The sequence below is a fragment of the Peromyscus leucopus genome, chromosome 3, assembly GCF_004664715.2.
Source record: "Peromyscus leucopus breed LL Stock chromosome 3, UCI_PerLeu_2.1, whole genome shotgun sequence".
Taxonomy (NCBI): Eukaryota; Metazoa; Chordata; class Mammalia; order Rodentia; family Cricetidae; genus Peromyscus; species Peromyscus leucopus.
In genome coordinates, this window is record NC_051065.1 from 48,373,875 (window position 1) to 48,391,365 (window position 17,491).

The window sequence follows — 17,491 nt, forward strand, 5'->3', positions numbered from 1 at the left end:
TGCTGGAATTAAAAATATGCTATAGCTAGACTTTAATTTTAGTTTTTTATTTTGTTTTTATTATTTCGTGTGTGTGTTTGACTTTTTTCAAGACTGGGTTTCTCTTTGTAACCCTGGAACTCTATAGACCAGGCTGGCCTGAAACTCACAGATCTGCCTGCCTCTGCCTCCTAAGTGCTGGAACTAAGGGCATGCACCACCACACCCAGCCTAGATTTTAAATATTTTAGATGTGTTTTTATGTGTATATGTTTGTGAGAGAGTATGCCACATGTGTGGGTGTCTATGGAGACCAGAAGAGGGTTATCAGATCTGGAGCTAGGGCAGTTATGAGCACCTAACGTGGGTGTTGGGAAGTGAACTCAGGTCCTCTGGAAAAGCAAAAAACATTCTTAATCTCTGAGTCATCAATCCAGCCCATAAAAAAGACTTTTTTTAGTTAGGCGTGATGGTATACATCTGTAATTCTAGAACTTGGGAGATGGAAACAGGAGAATCAGTAGTTCAAGGTCCTTTTTGGCTACACAGTGACTTCAAGGCCAACCTAAGATACATGAGACTGTCTCAAAAAAGTGTGTATTTACTTATTTAATCATTTATTCATTCATTAATTGGAATGTTGGTGCTTAAACCCAGGGCCTACTGTATGCTAGGCTAGCGCTCTACGGCCAAGCACGTTCTCCCATCCACCTCGCCGAGGTTGATTGTTTTTTTATTTGGTGCTTTCAGACATAAATAGCTGAAAGACTTCAGTTACCCGATCTGCATAGCACCGCAAAAGCTGCCTGTCATTTGATGAACAAGTTACTTAGCATTCCTTTTCTTTGTCTGTAAATTGGAAGAACAGTAGGTCTCAAATGGGAAGAATAGTGAGTAGGTCTCTCAAGTGACAGTTCTGAAAATGAAAAGGAAGATGAGCAGTCCTCCATAGTTCCTTCCCAGAATTCCCAGGAGAGTTGTTATAACAGAAGAAATGACAGAACTGGAAGACTACCGTGCTGGTCTTGAAGAAATGACTCAGACAGGTCCCTTAAGGGGGTTCTAAAGCAGTGGGTGAAGTATTGGTGTTCACAGACAGCCAAGTTAGCAGCATGGAGAGAGGTCTTGTGAACGACAGTGTGCTTTCTGCTGGGGAGATTCTCTAAGTCTCCACTTGGAAGTATGGACTCCAAGCATCTCCTACACAGGACATGCTACCCGACCTCATGTCACAGCAATTGCCAAGTGTCCCCCAGGTCGTGATCTTGTCCAGGACGCTTGGCACTAACCATCCAGCCCTGACACCTGACCTTTCGCAGACTGTTCCATTTGTCCATCGACATTGCTATAGTGAAATACTTTGTGACTTACAAGAAAAGTGATTTGTTTAGCTCACAGGTTAAGAGTCGCAGTGCTGGCCCTGGGGAGAGGCCTGTTTGCTGTGGAACAGCATGGCGCCAGGCCTCACAATGCCAGACATTTGTTGGAGAGGGAGATCACATGGTGGGTCAGAAAGACAGAGTGAGGGAGAGGGACCAAATTTGCTCTTTTTGTCACAGCTCTCTCTAGAGAGAACTAACTTGAGGCTCATGTTAAAGGAAGGAGCCTCAGGCTGTTGACACTGTTGGCAGAAAGCTGGAACTGGATCCTCTAGGGGACGTGCCCAGTGCAAGGAGGTTATGTCATTTGTGGCGTGGCTGGAAGGAGATCTTGGGATACTAAGCCCTCCCTTCCATCTTGGTTCCAGCCCCCACCACACAGCCCCCCTCCTGCTGGGAGGAACTGCACCACAGGCCCAGACACAGACTGAAATCTCTGAACCTGAGCCCAAATTAAGTTCTCAGGTGCTTTCAAAGCTGATGAGTCCCCAGAATCTGAGGGAAGGCCCCTAGTAACTCATGTTTCAGGAAGATGTGAGTGGGCACAAAAGACAGCTCAGCGGGTAATGGCACTTGTCACCAAGCTGGACAATCTGAGCTCAATTTCTGGCACCCATGAGTAGGAGGGAACTGACTCCATGGATATACCTTAATACTTGTGCGTGCATGTGCACACACACGCGCGCACACACACACACACACGTGTAAAAACAATACATAAAAACAATTGTAATTTTCTTAAAGGAAGCTTGAGTGACAGTGTAGAATGCCTCCTGCTTAAGCAGGTAAGAGCTGGGAGAGACAGGCTCTCTCCATGGCTCCTGTCCTGTCATGGTGGACCTGTTAGGAAGGTCAGAATTGAAGGTCCATCCTGTCTCGGCATGTCAGCTAAGGTCAAGTTCCCACCCCTACCTAATGTCCTTAGGAGAAGCAGGACGACCTTGGGGAAGTCGGGATGAGAGGGGGAAGGGCAGAGGTGGCCTGAAGGACTGGATGTGAGTGCTTTGAGGAGTGCCCCCTCCATCTCCTACAGGAGCTAGAAAGAGAGCAGGGGAAGGGGAGCCAGGCCATAGCAGGGTGAGGGGCTTCAGTGAGTGGCGGCTTTCCTTCTGCACTGGAGTTGGTAAACTAGGGGCCTGTTGACTCCCCAGGGGTCTCACCCGACTTCTGTCAGTCACAGAGGAGCAGCTGAGTATGTGCTGCCCTCTGGGGCTCAGACTCCTGAGGCTAAGGGATCCCTCATGTGCTGGGTGTGACCCTAATAGTACCCTTCCTTGTCTCCTTTACAGTTGAGTACGTTTAGGGTTTGGTTTGGTTTCCAGTATTGGGGATAAAACCCAGGGCCTTGAACATGTTAGGAAAAGCACTCTATCACTCTATATCCTCAGCCCTTTGTTTTGAGTTAGGGTCTTGATAAATTGCCCAGGCTGGCCTTGAACTTGTTCTGTAGTCAAGGTAGGTCTTGAAGTTTTTAAAGGTTTATTTATGAGTGTGTGAGAGGGATACTATGTACATGTGAGTGCAGGTTCCTGTGAGTACAGAGGAGGGCATCAGATCCACTGGAGCTAGAGTTAAAGGCTGCTGTGAGCTGCCCAGCACAGGTACCAGGAACCACTCAGATCCTTGGCTCGAGCAGTCCCTGCTAATTACTGAGCCATTGCTTCAGCCCTGGTCTCAAACTTTTGATCTTCCTGCCTCGGTATCTTGAGTAAATGAGATAACAGGCCTGCACTACCAATCCCTACTCTATCATATCATATCATATCATATCACATCACATAACAAGACCTAGGCTGGCCTCATTCAGTAATGTAGCCAGGATGACCTTCAACTTGTGACTCTGGTCTCTGCAGGAGCTGGGATTACAGTCTTGCGCCGCCATGCCTGGTCCTCCTCTATGTTTGTGTCAATTTATGACTGTCTTTTCATCTATTTATTATTTGTGTTTGCAGTGCTGGGCATTGAAGCTAGGATGTTAGACGTGCTCACCAAGTGCTGTCCCCTCTGTTTGTAGTTCTGAAAGCGGGGGCCGCCCCACCACACGATGACGGTAGCAGCTGTTCTTTGGCTGCAGCTTATGGAAGGCAACGACGCAATACTGTTTGCAAAGAAATCTATAGAGCAATTTTTTTTTTTTTTTGCTTTTTGAGACAGGGTTTCTCTGTACACTCCTGGCTGTCCCGGAACTCTCTCTGTAGACCAGGCTGGCCTCGAACTCATAGAGAGCCACTTACCTCTGCCTCCTGAGTGCTGTGATTAAGGGCGTGCACCACCACTGTTTGGAGACTATTTAATTTCAATGCAGCACTGACTTCTGTGTAGTAGATAATTTAATGTTTTAGGAACTCAGGGTAAGCATCTCTTCCACACACACACACCCCCGTGGTCAAAACACATCGACAGGGTGGAGCCAGTTCCATCTGCCTCCTGGTTCCTGACCATTTGGCAAGATGGCATTTCTGCCCTTGAGCCAACAGCCCTTGCTCCCCGGGAAGAAGACCAGGCTGTGGCTGTCAGGAAGCAGTCTGGCTTTTCATTATAGGCCTTTACCCACCCCGTCCTTGGCTGTTTCCAAATCTAGAACGTTCCAGTATCCTCTCTGCATATTGCTGCTCTCTCCTTCTTTCACGGCTGTCTTTGTACAACAGAGAAGCAGACTCCACTATAAAACAGTTGAGGTGTTGGGAGACAGAGACCAGGACGGGGAAAGTCCATCCTAACCCTTTCCCCCCGGGGCCTGAGTCCTGGAGTCCCCAGGAGTCCGTGAGGACAGCGGCGTCCCCTTCCCTCAGAGTCTGCCAGGAGGAGGGCTCGGCCTGCAGTGCTACCTGGAGACGCTGGCCTCCCACACATGTTCAGCAACTACAGCGGGTGTTCTCGCTGGGGCCCTGGGCCACAAATATTGGGCTGGAATCCTGGAGAGACCTTGCTGGATGGGCTCCCCGTACAGGTGCAGGCTGTTGCGGGCAATTAACTCCTTCGCCATGAGCACGAAGACTTCATCTATGTTCCGGGACTCCTTGGCAGATGTCTCCAAGACAGCCAGGAGGCCATACTTCTCAGCCAGTGTGCAGGCATCCTCAAACAGGACGTGCCGCTTCGCCCACAGGTCCGATTTGTTTCCTGCAGATGGAAGATGTGTAACTATAACAGTGATATAATCTGCCTTTATCAAACAAACCCTCTCCCTCCCTCCCCCTCCCCCTTCTCCTTCTGCTGTCTTCGTACTTTTTTTTGTTTTGTTTTTGGTTTTTGGTTTTCGAGACTTTAGAGCCTGTCCTGGAACTCACTCTGTAGCCCAGGTTGGCCTCAAACTCACAGAGATCCGCCTGCCTCTGCCTCCCGAGTGCTGGGATTAAAGGTGTGGGCCACCACCAGCTGGCCTGTCTTTGTACTTTTGAAATTTTTTAAAAATTACATTTATAGGCACAAAAAGCTACACAGAGAAACCCTGTCTGGAAAAAAAAATTGCATTTATAGCCAGGTGGTGATGGTGCATGCCTTTAATCCCAGCACTCAGGAGGTAAAGGCAGGATAATTTTTGAGTTCGAGGCCAGCCTGGTGTATAGAGTGAGTTCCAGGTTGGCCAGGGCTACACAGAGAAACCTTGTCTCAAAAAACTGAAGGGGAAAAAAAAAAGGAAGAAAAAGACAAAAAGATTATATTTATTTGTTGTGTTGGGAGTGTGATGTACTCATATACCACAGCACATACGTGGAGGTCAGAAGACAACTTTCAAGAGTTATTTCTCAGGCTGGAGAGATGGCTCAGAGGTTAAGAGCACTGACTGTTTGTTCTTCCAGAGGTCCTGAGTTCAATTCCCAGCAACCACATGGTGGCTCACAACCATCTGTAATGAGATCTGGTGCCCTCTTCTGGCCTGCAGGGACACATGCAGGTAGAACATTGTATGCATAATAAATAAATAAATCTTTCAAAAAAAAAAAAAAGAGTTATTTCTCTTGGGGATTGAACCCAAGTCTTAAGGTTTGGTGGCAAGTGCCTTTATCACTCAGCCATCTTGCCCACCCCCTCTGTGTTCTTTGAGATAGGTTCTCATGTAGCCCAGGCTAGCTTGAACCTGGTTACATAGTCACAGCCCATAGGTGGTGGCCCAGGCCTTGCTGATGCTTTTATAGAACACCAAACGTACCGGAAGCTGATGAATTCTCAATTCTGAAATAGTTGTCCCTCACTACCATGTTCAGCTCTTTGATAGACATCCTAAGAGAAATTTCATATGCCTAAGAACCTTATAAGGCAGACATTAGCATAACCTACCACAAGAAGTCGACTCCCAAACTTTTCTTTTTTTCTTTTGAGATAAGATCTCAGTGAACTTTGACCTCAGTGACTCAGATAGACTGGCTGGCCTATGAACTGGACGGATCTCCCCGTTTCTAGGTCCATGAGTGCTGCAGCACCTGACTTTGACCTGGGAGCTGAGGATCTGAACTCAAGTCCTCATGTTTTTACAGCAAGCGCGTCATTGGCTGAACCACCTCCCCGGCCCCTCCTGAACTCTCCAGTTACCTGCCTCATCATCCAGAGACCTGGGATCACATGACCAATTTCCAGTGAACCTTTTAGTTGATTTTTAAAGGTTTCACTTAGGAGTTGGCACACTCATAAGTAGTCATTCATTGGCCGGTCACATTCATCTGAGTGGCTCCTGAGACAGGGTTTCCCTGGCTGTCCTGGGGCACTGTGTAGACCAGGCTGGCCTCGAACTCACTGAGATCCGCCTGCCTCTGCCTCCCAAGTGCTGGGATTATAGGCGTGTGCCGCCACCCCCCCCCCCCCCCCCCCCCCCCGGCCTGTACTCAGTCCAATCTTTATTTAGTTTACTTTATGCTTTATTGTGCACGTGGGATTGAGTTAGTTATCACCAGGAAAGTTTTCACCAAATTGTGCTGTGCTTAAATATGCCTAAAACAAACTACTTGGGGTCAGACTTCTGAAGTCTGAACCCATACCAGCTACTTAGTCCTGTCAACTCAACTGCCTTTTGCCTCCCAAGGATGGTTATTCTGCTGGCTGCGGTGGCCACACTCTCCACCTTTTAGGATTTCATAGTCCACTACTGAGGAAAGCAAGTTGAGCACGGGCAGAGGCGGGTCAAGAAATGCTAACTGCTGGGGACATGCCCTACCGATCAGCATGATGACCAGGTTAGCCGCTCCATACTTCTCTATCTCATGAATCCAGTGAGGGACAGACTCGAACGTGGACCGCCGCGTGAGGTCGTAGGCGATGATAGCTGCGTGGGCACTTCGGTAGTAGCTTTGGGTGATGGTACGGAAGCGCTCCTGGCCCGCGGTGTCCCACACCTGCATCTGCGGGACGGAAGAGAGGACAGGAGTTAGAGCCACGCGGACACCTTCATCTAAGTCACCTTACGCATCGTTTCCTGTGGGCTGGCAAGATGGCTCAGTGGGTAAAGGTGCCGCTGCCAAGCCTGAGGACCCGAGTTCGATTCCTGGGGCCAATATGATGGCGGGAGAGAGCCAACTCTGGCAGGTGGGCCTCCAGCTGTCTCACACATACACACACATACACACATACACACACACACACACACACACAGTGGCAGGCATGCCCACACAGGCACACACGGCAAATAAGTAATATACTTTTTAAAAGAACAAAGCCAGGTGGCGGTGGCAGTGGCGGTGGCGGCACACGCCTTTAATCCCAGCATTTAGGGAGCAGAGGCCGGTGGATTTCTGTGAGTTCGAGGCCAGCCTGGTCTACAGAGGAAGTTCCGAGAACAAATAAATCCCCACATCTTACTGCAATGTATTCAGATTCAGCAGGACCAGGCAGGGCCAAAAGGTGCTTCTGGTCTAGGAATCACTGTGCTCTTCCACTGCTTGGAAGATTATTTATTTCTGGGTCTTTCCTTTTGACATCAAACATTCCTTGGCCTGGGTTTTTCGGTTCATATTTCGACTTTACCTGTTGGGGGGAATCCTGGCAAAAGGGATAGTGTAGGCTGAACTGCATTGATTTTAAAGGACCGCTCAGACCGTTCACATTCAGTAGCATCCTTATCACAACGTTCTCCATTGTCCCAAGCATGGATCGCGTCAGCACCAACTTATACACCTTCCAATAGTGTCTGAATTTTAAAAAAACATTTTTTTTAAGAATCATTTTATATGTTTTTACTTTTGTGTGTGTGTGTGTGTGTGCACCACATCTATGCCTGGTGTCTATAGAGGTCAGAAGAGGGCATCAGATACCCCTGAACTAGAGGTTATGAAGTGGAATGGACTGTTTTTGATTTTTTTCTTTTTTTGAGACAGTTTCTCTGTATAGCCAGGATATCCTGGATGTCCTCAAACTCACAGAGGTACACCTGCCTCTGCCTCCCCAAGTGCTGGAATTAAAGGCGCAAGCCACCTCACGGCTGGCATGCATTGTTATGAACTACTATGTGGGTGTTGGGAATCAAACCTGGATCCTTTTTGAGAGCAGCAAGTGCTGTTAACCACTGAGTCATCTCTCTATCCCTGTGTATAAACTTTTTTGTTTTTAAGATAGTCTCATATGGCCCAGGCTGGCCTTGAGCTCAGTATGTAGCTGAGGTTGGCCTGAAACTCTTGATCTGCCTGCTTCCGCCTCCCAAGAGATTATAAGCATGAGTCTCTATGACGGGCACTGGTCACTGGCATATGCTTATGCTGTTTATATAAAAACTGATCATTTAGCCTGGCTTGGTAATTACAGCTACTCATAAGGCCCAGGCAAGAGGATTTTGCTTAACATGTACAAAGTCCTAGTCACAATCCCCAGTATCAGAAAAAAAAAAAAATACATGTCTGAGGCTTGGGGGCCATACACATGCCACAGTGCATGTGTGGAGGTCAGAGACAGTCTCAGGTCGTCAGGCTTTGTGGCAAGGGCCTTTACCTGCTGAGCCTTGCCAGCCCCTCTCCCCTTTTATCCGTTAAAGAAAAATTGCTAACACGTCACCAAACAGGAGAGAATAGAAAAATGAGTCTTGAATCACTGCGATTCAGTAATTATCAAGATTTCCTCCTTCAGCATCCTCCTATGCTGCTCTTTGATAGCCAGTGTCTTCAGCTGGCGCACATCAGCACACAGACGCGGTGTTCTCGTTAGCAGCTGGCCGCACATCAGCACACAGACGCGGTATTCTCGTTAGCAGCTGGCCGCACATCAGCACACGGACGCGGTATTCTTGTTAGCAGCTGGCCGCACATCAGCACACGGACGCGGTACTCTTGTTAGCAGCTGGCCGCACATCAGCACACAGACGCGGTACTCTTGTTAGCAGCTGGCCGCACATCAGCACACAGATACAGTAGATAGTTTCTTTTTAGTTTTTTTGAGACAGGGTCTCATGAGGTAACCCTGGATGGCCTGGAACTCATGAAGCAGACCAACGTGCTAGCTATAAATTTGTGGTCATCCTCCTGCCTCTACATTTTGAATTCTGGACTTAGCACTACTCCAGGTTACAAATAAACATTCATTTACATAATCACAATACCAACAATTCCCTGCTGTCATCTAATTATCTACACCATATTAAAATTTTCCCAATGATCCCAATATCTTCTTAGGTATTTATTTATTTTGAGGCAACGTCTATGTAGCCCAGGCTGGGTGCAAACTTGTGACCTCCCTGACTCGGCCCTTTCAGTGCCAGGATTACAGGGATGTGACAGGATGTCCCACTACTTACAGTTCTTTGAGAGTAACAGTGGGCGTCTACATATAAATCTATACGTGAGTTCTTTGTCATTACATTTTATTTATGGGGTGTGTGTGTGTGTGTGTGTGTGTGTGTGTGTGTGTGTGTGTGTGTGCAAACGCACACGAGTGCACCATGGTACACAAGCATGTGTGGGTACCTGCAAGCTCACAGTCAGCAGGGAAATGATCCAGGTAAGGGAGGTACAAATGAACTCGGTTCAGCCTGACTTAGTTAGCCAGTGCTGGGCCAGACCTTCGGAGTCTGACACCAGGTTGTTTATTTTAGCCGTTATTTAAGCACAGCACAATTTTGGAAGAATGTTTTCTGATGGCAATTAACTCAGTCCATTGTGTACAACAAAGCTTAAGACATGTTTACCTGAGACTTTTTATCAAGTACAAATGGCTTCCTCCATAAAGATGGATTCTGTTGACTTACAAACAGTGCTCAAGATTTAGGGTCTAGGAAGAACGACTGAGGTAAACATAACGCCTGTGGGAGTCAGGACTGGCCTGGCCTAAGATAAAAGAGAACTCGCCAGGCAGTGGTGACGCACACCTTTAATCCCAGCACTCGGGAGGCAGAGCCAGGCAGATCTCTGAGTTCAAGGCCAGCCTGGGCTACAGAGAGAGTTCCAGGACAGCAAAGGCTACAAAGAGGAACACAGTCTTGTGGGGGGTGGGGGGAAGAGTCACTTAGGCTGTTTATTCAAGTACAAGTGGCATCTCTCCTAAAGGATGGGTTTAATGGACTTAGAAGCAATGCTCAAGATTTAGGGGGAAAGTCTGGGATAAAAAAAAATATAAATTCTGGGGGATCTGGGTGAAGCCTGGCCCTACAGAGAGCAAAGGATCACCAGTTTGCAAACTACATTTTTTCCCAGGAGGAAGAGAGGGAACATCTCTTTCCCTGAAGAGATAAGACTATGAGTCTCACTAGATTCTCCAGTGCTTATCTGTGTACACATGGACCTCTTGCCCTCTACACGTGTGTAGGTCAGGGCAGAGTCCTTCCTACTAAGGCCCAGGGAAGGGAATCAGGTGATCAGACTTGGTGGCAAGCTATCATGCTGGGTCTGACTTTGTTCTTACAAAATTTGTGAAGTAAGTTTTTTTCTGGTCTGTGGCCACTTTTTTATATTTGGTCATTGGTCTTTTGTCTGTTTATTTTTGAGACAGAGTCTCGCTATACAGCTCTGGCTAGCCTTGAACTCACAAAGATCCAATTGCTTCTGCCTCCCATGTTTGAGGATTAAAAGCATGCACTACCTCATTTAACTCTCTATTTTTGAGGGTCCTCACTATGTAGTAGCTCAGCCGGGCTTGGCACTCAATATGTGGCCCAGGTGGCCTCAATCTCCTTGCCTTAATCTTGTGCTGGGATTATAAATATGTACCATCACACAGTTGCTGGTGTTTTTCTTGGACATTTATCAAAATTCCCTTCGTGTCAAAGAACCTAGTCTTTCTTTCTATTGCAGATAGAAAACTGTTTATCACAGTTTTGGTTTGTAGAAATTATGACCTTTAGGTAGATGTAGCAATATCCTCTTTTATGGCTCCCATGTTTATACCTTGCTTAAAACGGGCTCTAGCTCAGACAATGGAACTACCCCTGGTGCTCCTCTGACCTTTACTCTCTTGCCGTCTATCTCGAGGGAGCGCACCGTGAAGTCCACCCCGATGGTGTTCTGCTGGGACTCGATGTAGACTCCAGACTTGAAATGCTGCACCACACACGTCTTCCCCACATTGGAATCTCCGATGAGGATGACCTTGAACAAATAGTCCACGTTCTCATCTGCTGCTCTGGCTGAGCTGGAGAACTGCATGGCTCTGGCTTCCTAGAACAGACCTAGGGAGGAAAGGCGGCAGTCAGTTTTTCTCTAGTGAGCACCCACCAGGCTCCTGCAATGGGCCTCCAGTACAAGACAAGCTGGGGTAGTGAAGTGTGGGAGCCCGTTCTGGGGTTCCTCGTGGCTTTACCCAGCAGGTCCGAATAGAGGATGATCAGGACCACGGGCCTGAGTGCAGGTGTCTGAGATGGCCTGCACTTGGCTGTGCTGGGGAGGAGGTCTTTTGCTCCACCCCTTGGCATCTCTATAAAAACCCTGGACCAGAGACAGTCCGGGCCCGTTGGAATAGGTTCCAGGCCCTCTCGAGGCTATCCTTTATTTTCTATCTGTTTATCTCCACAAGATTCTCTGCTATAAATCCTTCTATCTAATATTTCCTGCTGCTCGCACTCAAGAAAACTCTGGGAAGCTGTGGGGGTGGTGGGTAAACGCCCCACAGTGAAGGATGCCAATGACTGTTGAGGCGTAGAGAGTTGCCCCATAAGCCCCCACCCCAGGTATATGTGGACACAGCTTCAGAAAAGCCCTCACACTGATATGGCCATTCTTTGATGGGAACAGAGTGCAGTCAACTTTACCGAATCAGAGACCCAAGGAAATCCCATTCCTGAAGATGAGGTGCCCAAAAAGCAGGATGGTGAAGGTAATGGCTACCTGGCATGAATAACTCCCTGGTCAGGTGGAAAACATGCCCCCAGCCACCAGAAGCCTAGCTGCCCAGTCAACTCATGACAACTGTCAAGATTTGACTGGGAAGCCAGCTTAAGGAAGAGTACACAAGTGCGCTGTGCCGGAAGAGGCCAGAGGTCTTGGCTGCCCTGGAACTGGAGTGACAGGCAGTTGTGTGTGAGCTTGAAGTAGATGCTGGGAATTGAACTTAGGTGCTTTTCGCCTTGGAACCATCTTGCCGGTACCCACGTAGCCTTTTTATTCTGGGTAGTGCTCCATTTTTCTCAAACAGGAAATTAGAATTTTGAGGATATTTTTAAAAACTTTAGTTAGAAAGATATGGCCGGGCCAGGTGTGGTGGCACACAACTTAAATCCCAGCACTCAGAAAGCAGAGGTAAGTGGATCTCTATGAGTTCAAGGCCAGCCTGGTCTACATAGCAAGCTTTAGGATAGCTGCATAGTGAAACTTGGTGGATGGGTGGGCGGGGGAGAGCTCCATGGGAAATTCTAGCATGGAAAAGAAAATAGTTTAGAGGTTTTTATTTTTATTTTATTTGGTTTTTTTGAGACGGGGTTTCTCTGTGTAGCTTTGGAACCTGTCCTGGAACTCAGTCTGTAGACCAGGCTAGCCTCAAATTCACAGAGATCCGCCTGCCTCTGCCTGCCGAGTGCTGGTACTACTGCCTGGCAGCTTAAAGGTTTCTAATGTTGGTATTTGCCAAACTTAATGATTATCAGAATTAGCTGGAGGAGACAATTAAAAGTATATATTCTTAGAACCTACCTAGACCAATACATCTGTCTATCTATCTATCTACCTACCTACCTGTCTACATATCTATAGTAATTTAACATATATAGTAATTTATGGGGCTGAAGAGATGACTCAGTAGTAGTTAAGAGCATTGCTTGCTCTTTCAGAGGACCCAGGTTTGGTTCCTAGCACCCACATGATGCCTCACAACATCTGAAACTCCAGTTTCAGGGGTCCAATGCTGTCTTCTGGCCTCTAAGGGCACTGCATGCATGCAGAGCACAGACATATATGCAAACAAATCATCCATACACATAGGATAAAAATAAATACATTAAAAATTTATTTTATGAGTGTTTACATTAAAAAAAAGTCAGACACAGTGCCATGTGCTTGTAACCCTGTCTCTGGGGAGGTGGATACAAAGGATCCCTGAGGCTCCCTGGTCAGCCAGCCTAGCACACTCAGTGAACTCCAGGCAAATGATAGGTCCTGTTTCCAAAACCAAAGTGGACGGCCCTGAGGACAATACAGGAGGTTGACCTCCGGCTGCCACGTGATGTGAACACACACGAACACACACAGATAAAAATTGAAACAGCAGACGCACATGTCCCCGGGTGAATCTGATGGGATTTGAGAACCATCAGTCAGTAAGTACACCATTCGCCTGCATCTACACTCCCACTTGGTGCAGCTCTGTTCGGCACTCACCTGTGCTTAAATAGCTTCAACCTCAAGGAACTCGATTTCTCCGGAAAACAACTGTGCCCTGGGCAGCTCAGGGTTCCTATCTGCCTTCCCAGAGCGCCCCTTGCTCCATAGCAGCATGTTGAATTCCTAGTCCGCATGATAACTCGGCAGATATTTCAAGCTGCAAGCATATTCCAGAAAGGGCAGGTGCTTCGGCATTGAAACCACCACTCACACATTTGTTAGGTCTCCTTACCAAACATCTCACGAGACCAAAATCCCCAAAATACTTTGGTGATTGAATTTGAGGTTCAGGAAACTGTTCCTGTCCCAAGACACCCTCACCTCTCATTGATTTATTCTTTGGTTTTCTGATGCCACAGAAAAGCCCATGCCAAGCCAGGCAGTGGTGGCACACACCTTTAATCCCAGTACGGGGAGACAGAGCCAGGCGAATCTCTGTGAGTTTGAGGCCAGTCTGGGTTACAGAGCGAGTTCCAGGACAGGCACCAAAGAAACCCTGTCTCAAAAAACCAAAAAAAAAAAAAAAAAAAAAAGAAAAGAAAAGCCCATGCCTATATTGACAGACAAATAAAAATGCATACAAATGCTCCCGTCTATTTTGGCAGACAAATAAAAATGCACACAAATACCTAGTCTATACTTTCGAAGAAACCAAAGGCTTTAAAGAGGCCAGTGACGGTCTGGGCCCCCTGGGTGCCCCTGAGATCACCTACGGAGAGATGATCCCGCAGAGATACAATCAAACCACTTTTTTACTCTTCTGCGTCTTTTCACCTAAAGAAAGCCATTCTACTTCCGGCATCTTACCACTGTAACTGGAGCTGAAACCTTGTTTCCAAGTCTCCTTTCTCTTCTTTCCCCTCAAAGTGCCCGGGCTTTCACAAAAGCCCCCCTTCAAGTTAAAATGCAAGCCCTGCAAGGAGAAACCAGCGGCGGCGTCCTTCCAGACAACACCATTCCACATCCCCGCAGCCTCCACCTCCTGGGTTCACCTGTTGCTTACCTGTCCCGTCTCACCTTGCTGGCTAGCGAGCAGGTAGTGTTTGCTTTTTTTTCCTCCTGGTTTCCTTCGCAGCCCTCGGTGCCCTTCTTCCTCCTGCCTTGCTGCAAGGTGGGAACTGTAGTTCCGGTCCCTGGCGTCAGGTTCGGTGGCCCGAGAAAGCGAAAGGGAAAGGAGGGCAATCCCTCCCACCTGTAAGGAGCCTGAAGCCCCAGGTGAGGTACTGGCTGGCTAGGACCTAGCGCACACAGCTGGCTTGCGTGCCAGAATTGGTCAGATCAGGAGAAAGCCCAGAGAGGAACTGCCTGTCGCTCAACTGACACCCGTTAAGCTGCCCTGTTCCTTTTCGCTCTGCATCCTTCATCCTACATCCTGCCTGATACGCTTGCTTGTTTTTTTTTTTTGGTTTTTCGAGACAGGGTTTCTCTTGTGTAGCTTTGCGCCTTTCCTGGAACTCACTTGGTAGACCAGGCTGGCCTCGAACTCACAGAGATCCGCCTGGCTCTGCCTCCCGAGTGCTGGGATTAAAGGCGTGCGCCACCACTGCCCGGCGCTTGTTTTTTTTGGTTGGGTGTTAACTGAGATGACATCCACATAACGGAGGACATTGATCTGGGTCTTGAGTGACTTGTTTTGAGAAATCACTGGAAGAAAGGAGGTGCTCAAGCAAGAGTAAACCAAGGGTCCATAAGATATCTCAGTGGGTCAAGGTGCCTGCTGTCAAGCTTGAAGGCCGGAGTTCAATCCCAGGACCCAACTAGTGGCAAGTTGTTCTCTGACTACACATACATGCACAAACACATGCACACAGGCAAAATAAATAAATGCAAAAAAAAAAAAAAATCCAAACCAAACAAACGAAAAGCCCCTAAATTAAAAGAACGTAGAGCAGTTGGGGATTTAGATTCATGATAGAATACTTGCCTAGTAAGTATTTTTGTTTTGTTTTGTTCTCAGCACCAAAACAAAATAATAAATAAAATAAAGATGCCTTACTGCATACGGGTGTGTGTATGGGGGAGAGGGAGTCTCAAAAGGTCTACCACACGGCAGAGACTAAATTTTTTTTTTTTTTCCGAGACAGGGTTTCTCTGTGTGGCTTTGCACCCTTCCTGGTTCTCACTCTGTAGAGCAGGCTGGCCTCGAACTCACAGAGATCCGCCTGCCTCTGCCTCCCGAGTGCTAGGATTAAAGGCGTGCGCCACCACCGCCCGGGCACAGAGACTAATTTTTAAGAGTAAGAAAACTTAGAATTGATTAGTCCTTGATGCTGTCAATAGGAGCAAAGATCTGAGATGATTTTTTCCCTATTTCTACCCAAAGAGTCTATCGGTTCTAGACTGCATCAATTAAAGCACTTCTCAGAGCCTATTTTAAGAACTAAATCTTCAAGCTGGAGAGATGGCTCAGTGGATAAGAACTTGCTGCTCTTCCCGATGACGATGACTTGAGTTCAGTCCCCAGCATTCATGTCACGGAGCCCTCACACAGGAGACGATTGTCCCCTGTTTAAGAGCACTGTGTCTCTGATGCCTTCAAATAACCTCTAAGTTGTGACTCATCTTACCCCAAATTGCACCCACACAAGGACTTTCAGGAGTATCTCTTTGAAGCAAGGTCACTCAAAGCTGGGACACTGTCTAAGGCTGCTGCCGCCTGTGGTTTTGAGAGTCACTCTAACATGTGTGACTTGGAAACTGGATATAGGTCAAGATCTGCCACAAATGCGTGGGCTGGGGCAGGAAACAAGGCCCTGCTAAGTCACTGTCACTGAGGAGAGCTGCAAATGTTTCTTTCTTGCTTTTGGTAATGATTATTGTTAAAAACAAAGTCAGTTGACTCAGACCCAGCCCACCTTGCACACTGGGAGAGCGCCTGGAGGTGGAAATCAAGTGTTAAAAATAGCCTGCTGGATACCTTTCTACCTCATTTTGATTTTTTAATTAATTAATTTAATTTTTTTATTTATGTGAATGTGTGTGTGTGTGTGTGTGTGTGTGTGTGTGTGTGTGTGTGTGTGTGTACCTGAGGAGACCAGAAAAAGGCATAGGATCCCTCAGAACTAGAGTTATGGCAGGTTGTGAGCTGCCTGCTATGGGTGCTGGGGACTGAACTTGGGTCCTCTAGAAGAGCAGCAATTGCTCTTAACACTGGACCCAGCATCTCATCTCCCTTTCTACTTTATGTATTATTTATTTATTTGTTTGGAGCTGAGGACTGAACCCAGGGCCTTGCACTTGCTAGGCAAGCGCTCCACCACTGAGCTAAATCCCCAACCCCTCTACTTCATTTTTAAATCCACGAAAGAAAAAACTGAAATGCAGACAATTTGGAAATCCACTCACTGGTTTTGCTTTTTGCCTACCTGTTTGTAATGGAGGCACTTCCATCGACAACCTAGATGGATATGTTCCCTCCCTGACCTGAGTCTTCCTCCTTTTTTAAAAAATTTATTTATTTATTTTAATTTATTTTATTTTACTGTGTAAGGTATTTTGTTTGCACATACGTCTGTGCACCATGTGCGTGCCTGGTGCTGGAGGAGGTCAGGAGAGGACATTAAATCCCTGGAGTTATAGACAGTTATGAGGTACCATGTAGGAGCTGGGATTGAACTCAGGTCCTCTGGAAGAGCAGCCAGCTCTCCACACCCTCATTGTCCTTTTCCTGTGCCCCCTGAGCTGTACAGACATTCTGATGTCTCTCTCTGTGTTGGGGTTTGGGTGGCCCTAAGGCTGTCCACTTTGGCTCCTTGCTTCTACCTCTCCTCTGCTGGGGGATCTTGTTACTGTGGCTTCAGCTTTGACTAAACGTTGGTGTGCAAGTCAAAAGAAGTTTGACCAACTTCACCAATGCCACGAGAGTAACTGTGAAATGAACCTGGTTCAGGAGTGCCCCAGAAAACAACATTTGCCATGTTTGACCACTGTGACGGGAGTTCCCGCAGAGCTGGGCAGCTGGTTTGCCTCCGGGAGTGTTGTTAGCACCTGGGCCTGGATCTACCCTTTGTGACGGCTACCTTTTGTGTCCTCGACCTTTGGTTGGAAGCATGTAAATCTTATATGAGAGTTCCTAAATGTTCAAAGCCTATGCAAAACTTGGCTGTGGGAGGACTCTGAAAACTGAGCTGTCTTGTGACTAGGAATTGCTTTGGCATTTGTCTTTTTGGGGAGCTTGAGATAAGAGGTTTTGGTACGGGGAAATTGACTTGCTAGGGTGTAAATAGTGCAACAATAAAAAAGCCTTTTGCAAAGCTACAGTCAGTCAGTTCGCCAGGGCTTGAGTTCCCTGCAGCTGCAAGGATAAAAATCATCATAGAATGACCCTGTTTCTTCCACGAACCCGCATGAGCCAAACATCTGACACAATAGACCACATGGAGGTGTTTCTGGAGCATGCTTAGATGCCTG

At 47.3% G+C, this 17,491-nt stretch overlaps 1 protein-coding gene across 1 annotated transcript; it reads right to left on the reverse strand.

Annotated features, from left to right (window-relative positions):
- Positions 1-3,603: 3,603 nt before the first annotated feature.
- On the reverse strand, positions 3,604-14,265 carry LOC114706834 (ras-related protein Rab-19). The gene is given in 5 exon segments (XM_028889340.2): positions 3,604-4,278; positions 4,281-4,481; positions 6,511-6,694; positions 10,715-10,938; positions 14,085-14,265. Coding segments are annotated over 4 exon segments (651 nt in total). The 5' UTR covers positions 10,916-10,938; positions 14,085-14,265; the 3' UTR covers positions 3,604-4,213.
- Between the last annotated feature and the right edge of the window lie 3,226 nt (positions 14,266-17,491).